This window comes from Galeopterus variegatus, unplaced genomic scaffold, assembly GCF_000696425.1.
Source record: "Galeopterus variegatus unplaced genomic scaffold, G_variegatus-3.0.2 Scaffold738, whole genome shotgun sequence".
Taxonomy (NCBI): Eukaryota; Metazoa; Chordata; class Mammalia; order Dermoptera; family Cynocephalidae; genus Galeopterus; species Galeopterus variegatus.
The window spans coordinates 217,839-225,511 of NW_007726849.1; the positions used below are offsets into that span (position 1 = coordinate 217,839).

Below are 7,673 nucleotides of genomic sequence, written 5' to 3' on the forward strand. Positions count from 1 at the left end.
AAAAAAAAAAAAAAAAAAAAAAGTTAAACATTAAGGTTTCCAAAAATGGAGTAAAAGACAATAATTATTTTCTTAATTTGGTAAATTAAAATTATAAAAATGTGTAATTTTGTAGTCACAATGAAGTATAAGCTATACAAAAGTACTTCAAAAGGTTCATGGAAAAAATACACTTAAAAGATAATACAAATCTTTCCATGAACTATTTGAAGTACCCCCATATATTTAGAATATAGAACAGATCCACCTCAGGAAGCTAATAACCTACATCAGCACTGAAAATTACAGCTCCCCTGCCCCTCCTGAGAATCACCTTTATTCTTCCTCTCATCTTCAATCAGTCTATTAGTTCTAGTGATGTAGTCGTCCTTTAGTTCAAGTTGATACCTGAGAATCAAATGAATTAAAAATGAGTTCTTTGACATCTCCCTGTAAAGACTGCTATCAATACACGAGCTTATCTATGGTGCAGTTGCACCCAAGGGCGCTGAACATGCCCATGCGTAAACTTCAAAGTCTCTCAGTACTGAGGCCTGGGATCTGAATGCTGAACAAAAAAGGTCTAGTAAAACCCTGCCTTGATCCTGTAAACTTGGTCCCAAAACTCAATCGCACAAAACGTGGGGTCATTTTATTGTAAGGTTACTGAAAGCATTGCTTTTCAGTTGGTCTTAACTAACACAAAGAGCAAATAAGTAAATTAAGTTAAACTTACACAGCACACAACAGACTCTAAATCCCAAAGGATAACAAGGCAGTGGCTTCTAATCCATCTGTCCCATCTCTCCACCTTCAAACAGGATGAGAACTTCTGCACTCCAGAGCTAAGCACAGTACTGAGAGCCAACAACATTACGTACACATTAGTGCTACCCAAAGGCACATTTTTATGGAGTTTTCCTTCTTCTCCCCAGCTGTCACCAGCTGCCCTTCTGGTTCCGGGAAGGGAGAAGGGAAAGAGAAGTTCTTCCATGGGGAACGTCCTCCACAAACTCCAACACTTGCCAAAGTCCTATGAGGAGCCCTGAGGACAGACCTCCCTACCATGGAAGATGTCACAATGACACCAAAACAGTTCTCCAGCTCCACAAATATGTAAAATCAACATACACACTTTCATTTATTTCTAAACGTTTAGCAACTACAGATATTCCAGTGTTCGCTACTGTAGTACAGGAGCTGACAAAATACGTGGATGAAATCCATCATTTCAAAACCGATAAAAGGAAAAGCAGCTATATCTCTATATCTCCCTTTTTTTTAACAGAATATATTTTAAAACAACCTCAAGAAACCTTTGCAAGTACTACGTAATGTAATAGCAGTGACAAATTAGGGGCAAAGCAATAAAGAGAAGCAAGGACTGAGAAATACCTAGAGCAGCTGAGCTGAGTCATCTCGGCGACACTTCTGCTCAGCAAACGTTAACTGAGCACCTCTTGTGCTGGATGCTATAGTGCCCATGGAGAGAAAAGTTACCGTATGGGCGTAATACCTCTGCACTGAGATTTTATTCCTCGTATACAACGCTCAGACTGCAGAAAAGCCAAAGTAACCCCAGTTGTCCATATTTTCCTTTCCTATATCACTTTTTGCTTCATGTAGTTAATTTTAGTTCATTTCTTTTGATTCTGGCCTTGCAGTCTCTTGAAGGAATACAAGACACATATTCATTGATAAAAACAATAACCACTAAGTAGAATAATTTTTAAATTGTTAGATATCCCCATCTTAGTGGAAGCAGAGGAAAGGATAACTAAAAGTGATTATATTCCAATTTTACAGCTTATTAGCTGCGCAAGCTGAGTAACTCGCAATGTGCCCTAAAAATTAAAGCAAATTACAGGCCCTCAATAAATGTTAGAAAAGCTATGAGCAAGAAGAACAGAGGAGGCAAGTCTCTATGTCACATCTTTGAACAACTATCCTAACTCAAATATTCCTGGGAAAAGAACTATTGATGAAAATGTATTTTTTCAAACACTAACTTTTACAAACACTAAGAAAACATTAGTCTTATCTGCTTCATCACTTTTTGTCATGTTTCCACCACCTTGATTCAAACATACTACTTCTTTAAAAATGCCAAACAATTACTTCAGAAGTTCATTCTTAAGCTTTTGGTCATAGGTCTCCTCAATACTCTTTATATTCTGCTCCCGTCGCCTAAGTGCCTCACTCACGCTTCTATTTTCTTCTTCTTGGAGCCTCTGGGTCCTAAAATTAGAAAAAACATATAAAGCAAATAAACTACAAAATCACAGGTAACAAATTTTGGGGAAAAAAGAACATGTGTTTTTAATTCAACAGACTAAAACTGGTATGTGACTGTCACTACTGGGAAGTAAAGAGAGTCAGAAGTCCTCCTTATACAGGATGGAGGCACCTGGCTTTGGGGAGCCGGAAAGAGTCAAGACCAATGTGGTTTCTCACAGAAGATAATTAACATTGGAAAAATGGTTACAGGTGATAAATGGCCATAATCAATTTAAGGGTGAAAGAATGATACTATCAGTTACAAACAAAAGTTAGTGTACTTATGTGCTTGTCTCTTCTTTAATATTGTTTCTAACTGTGGGATCTAATCAACTAGCCCACAGACATCAAAGGTAGGAGATCTGTTTTTGTAATTTAATAATCTTTTGATTGAACATAGAAAAGAGTGCTGAAAAAGAGAACAAAAGATAGATGAATCGATCAGGGCTTCCAAATACCAAAGAACAGAATGATCTCCCTAGTGAGACTTTAAATCAACTTTCACACCAATTCCACAGCCAGGGAATCAGGTTCAGAGGTGCTGAGATCAGGTCACCAGGAGAAGTGCCACAAAGTCTTTCTAGTCCAGGAACAGGGTGACGGCTCTATGTACTACTAGCTCCCTCTGCTGGCTAATCTGGAAAGCCATGGAGCATTGAATTCAATTTATTTGGCTAACATGCTCGGAAGGGAGGAGTAAAGGAAGCAGAAGTAGATTATATAATCAGGAACTCTCCCTGCCCAAATTTTGTTCCTTTTCATTTCTCCCTCTTGATCAATTTACCTCTTCAGTACTGTCAAAAAAAGAATAAGGCAGACACAGAGAAGGAATCAAACAAAGTGACCCTACAGAAGTGAGAAAACATTAATGAAGATGGGGAAAAATTCCTTATTGAACTAAGATTCCTGGAGTATCTATGGGTGTCAATTAAAAGCAGATTCCAAATAAAAAAGGTTTATAGCACAAGCTATTCACAGGTGAGCCTGTCATCAATCCCAGGTAAGATTTGAAGGAACACTAGTGAGCACTTAGAAAAAAGTGAGTAACACACACACCAAGAGAAATAGTTCCACCCAATGTAAATCAAGTCCGACCACCATATTTCCTGTGTGAGCTCAGAGCAGGTAAATGCTACAGGCCTGGATATTTGGAGTTCAGTTACTAAACACACATGTAACTATCATATTAGAATGACTGAACATAACTACAAAACCCACAATCTGTTCAAGCATTATTAGCTTCTCCAAATTATTTGTCTGGCATGATGATGGGTGTCTCATTCTCTTTTGATCCTATTGTCTAATATTTCAAAAGCAAAACCCTAGTCTTTGTTTCTCTTAACTTGTACCTTCTAAAGCTAGGTGATATCACCATTTCAAGCAAGAACTCTATTTGTCAATTAACATTAGAATATTTTGGGCCAGCCCCGTGGCGCACTCGGGAGAGTGCGGCACTTGGGAGCGCAGCGGCGCTCCTGCCACGGTTCGGATCCTATATAGGTGTGGCCGGTGCGCTCACTGGCTGAGCGCGGTGCGGGCGACACCAAGCCAAGGGTTGTGAACCCCTTACCAGTCACGAAAAAGACAAAAAAAAAAAAAACATTAGAATATTTTGACATATTTAGAAATTCTTTTATATTCATTCTGAATATCCAAAATGAACATGCATTACTTACAACTCAAAAGCTTCAACTCTTTGCTTCAGCTCTGCTTCTCTGTCTCTTAGCAAATCCAAATTTTTTAGTAGAAGCTGCCTTTGAGTAAAAATTTCTTTTGTTTCAATCTGCATAGGAAAGCATTAATTTTTAGCAAGCAAGCTAAAGAATAAAACAGATATGAACTAATACACTGCTTCCTAAATTCCAGAAGACAATCAAAGTGCAGACATTTAGGGCAACAATTTCATTTTCAAGAGATTCCAATTCAAGGATTGCTTTTCACCTATTTTAGGTTGCACAAAAATTTACTCCCTTGCGTAAGAAAATTCTTCCAATGACTATGAAACTACATTACCCTATGTTCCTAACATTCTTTGTCCAATTATTCTATTTAGTTCTTTAACATCTCTCAGTTAAAATTTTGATAAGTTCTTCAGCCAAAAAAGAAAAAAATATTAAACAAAATGTATGTTCAGCAATAAAACCCCCATGGGTCTGGTGGTAGTGTTGTCTGAATGTTTCAGCTCATGGGTCATTCTGATTCAGTGTTAGCAAGCTAATGTGAACTCGTGAATGAATGGGCCATCCTTCCACGTATGTGTTTATTGAGCAAGGATTTACTACCTACCTACCACATGTCAAGCAGCACATTGGGAGCTGGATATAAAAAGGTAGACAGATAAAGTCCCCATCTTTAAGGATCTCACAATTTAGTTAGGGAGAAACAGACAATCAAATACACTAGGTGGTGAGGATTTCATAACTGAAGTACGTAAGACTTTACACAGAAACGAGGCTTAACCGAGTGACACACTGGGAGTCAGGGAAGGCATCGCTGAGGTGACATTCAAGCTGGGTATTATTAAGGGACAGTACAGTTTTATCAGGGAGAGAAAGAGACAGGCATTCCAGGTGGAAGAATAAAGGCCTGGTGCATTTTGAGGATGACAATCTTGTCATAATCAGTTAAGTAAATGGGGAGCTACTCAGTCACCTATCTTGAAGATGAAGTTGTTAGTCTAAACACAGTCCAATCATCTCAAAGATCTGTGCTTCCAACATTTATTTGTACACCTGAAACAAGCCCAACTCCCAGAAGTGCTATACAAAACTGTAGAGGGGGTGTACTTGGTGCTAAATAACTACCTAACCCTCAAATCTGCCTGAGAAGATGGAGCTCATTAGTGTGAATTTCGCACAACCCTGACACGGACGTCTGCCTCTGCAGTTCTTTCCTCTCCCCAGTCTCAGAGGAAGAATGTATGCTGTCCTTTTCAAGGCCGATCCTTCTATTTGCACTCTTGGCCCCTGGCCCTATTGCTCCTCAAGGGCCTTGTTCCATCAATTGTCCCATCTCATTCCTGGATCCTGAGCCAACCTACTAACAGCTGCAGGGAAGAGCCACCCAGTCAATGACTTTTAAATATTACCTCTTGGTGCTTTTGAATTCTCTCAAAGTTAATCTTTTCCTGAGAAATGAGGGCTTCAGATTTTGCTTGACAAGCTTTCTCAAATTCTTTCCGTAATTCAGCTAATTCCTTCTCATACTTTCTTTTCCCTTCCATTTTAATTTTTGCTATTTCAGTATCTTTAAAATAGTTCAACTGCAAATTTATCACAAAAAAATGGAAAATACCAATTACTATACTAAAGAAATAGTAACATATTCTCTCTCCATATTTAGGTTTAGTATTAATGCTCTGTCCAAACATGTTACATTTAGTTCAGTTAATCTTTAGTTTTATCTCATTCACTGTATTTGTAGTGTTCATTCAAAAGGCATAAACAAATGATATCAATTGGAAATAAAGATAATATGCACAACAGTATAGTATCCCATTCTTTAATAAAGGCTCCAGGTATTTCCCCTTATATCTAAGATTAACACATTAGAAGACAAGCAAAGATACCACTCTTGTTAAGAGCAACAAGATAAAGCTTACCTTTTGACACATTTCTGCCTGAAGCTGCTGTTCTATTTCTCTCTTATATTCATTTAACTTTATTTCTAAAGACTGTAACTTTGCACACTGAGGGTAAGCATCTGCAAACTGATCATCAATAAGCTGAAGCTTCTCAGCTATTAAAAAATAACACATCAAATTAGGATATATAAATATGGTTACGGTCACAAGAGGCCAAACCTCTTTTCAAAAGTAAAGAGTATGCTTAGGGGAAAGTATAAGGATGTCTGCAATTTACTTTGAAATACATAAAAAAATTAAGATGGATTAATGGATGGACAGATCAGTGATGAAGCAAATACAACACAAATTTAATGGTGGAATCTAGGTAGTGGGTATACAAGTGTTCATTGTAAAACTGTTTCAACTCCTGTATGTTTGAAAATGCTCATGAAAAGATTTGTATTATCTTTTAATTCTATTTTTCCATGAACTTTTTGAAGTACCCTCATATTTTATTATGGACTTTGATTAAAGTTGACTTACACATTCAAAACAATGACTTTAAAAGAATCAAAGATCATGTATTTCAACCCCCTCCCTCTTTGTGGATAAGGAACAAATGCCCATACAGTTTAAGTGACTTCCAGAGGGTTAAGCAAGTACGTAACGGCATAACTGGGACTAAAGCGAAGTCTACTGACTCTGTCATACCATTGCTCTTTTCAATAGGCCAGTGGCCCTCAAACCAACTGTGCATCAGAAGCAACCACACAGCAGAGTGCAAACCTGAAAATGGAGTACAATCTCAACCATGTCTAACACCACTATCAAACAAGTATGTGCAGGAACAAAGAGGATGGCAGAAGTAGATCAAAATGACAGTGTTTGTCTCTAGTAGGCATAACTTTAGACATGCTCTTCCAATTACTTTTCTGTATTTTCCAAATGCTCTATAACTGTGTTGTCCAATACAGGACTGGTCAGCCACATGCAACCAGTCCAAATTGAGATGTGCTCCAAGTGCAAAAAACACACCAGCTTTCAAAGACTTAGTACAAAAAATAAATGTGAAATAGCTCATTAATATTTTTTATATTGAATACATGTTGAAATAATGTTTTGGCTGTACTGGGTTAAATAAAATATATTACTAAAACAAATTTCACCTGTTTCTTTTTACTTTTCTAAATGTGACTACTAGAACATATAGTTTCATATATGGTTCACATTATTGGACTGCACTGCTTTATATTAAGCAGTTAATATATTTCTAATGCAATTCAACCTGCACTTAATTAAAGGCCCAGTCGTTCAACATACGCAAATCAATAAATGTGATACACCATACCAATAAAATCAAACACAAGGACCATATGATCATCTCTATTGATGCTGAAAAAGCATTTGATAAAATTCAACACTCATTCATGACAAAGACCCTCTATAAGTTAGGTATAGACGGAAAGTATCTCAACATAATTAAAGCCATATATGATAAACCCACTGCCAATATCATCCTGAATGGGGAAAAGCTGAAAGTTTTTCCTTTAAGAACAGGAACTAGACAAGGATGCCCACTCTCACCACTCCTATTCAACATAGTGTTGGAAGTACTAGCCAGAGCAATCAGAGAAGAGAAGGAAATAAAGGGCATCCAGATTGGAAAAGATGAAGTCAAACTGTCCCTGTTTGCAGATGACATGATCCTATATATCGAACAGCCTAAAGCCTCTACAAAAAAACTCTTGGAGGTGATAAATGATTTTAGCAAATTTGCAGGATGTAAAATCAACACACAAAAATCAGTAGCATTTCTTTTTTTTTTTTTTTTTTTTCTTGTTTACTTTTGGTT

At 37.2% G+C, this 7,673-nt stretch overlaps 1 protein-coding gene across 5 annotated transcripts in view; it reads right to left on the reverse strand.

The window, feature by feature from the left end:
* OFD1 (oral-facial-digital syndrome 1) overlaps window positions 1-7,673 on the reverse strand; it is a 36,898-nt gene that overhangs the window by 15,426 nt on the left and 13,799 nt on the right. For 4 of the 5 annotated variants that reach the window (XM_008571949.1, XM_008571948.1, XM_008571950.1 and 1 more), the window contains exons 7-11: window positions 5,858-5,994; window positions 5,345-5,518; window positions 3,933-4,039; window positions 2,098-2,217; window positions 314-387 (exon numbers count right to left, since the gene is read on the reverse strand). In XM_008571949.1, coding sequence (XP_008570171.1) covers window positions 314-387; window positions 2,098-2,217; window positions 3,933-4,039; window positions 5,345-5,518; window positions 5,858-5,994 — 612 coding nt within the window. The remainder of the gene's footprint in view (window positions 1-313; window positions 388-2,097; window positions 2,218-3,932; window positions 4,040-5,344; window positions 5,519-5,857; window positions 5,995-7,673) is intronic. The other variant, XM_008571951.1, reaches the window with a different exon arrangement.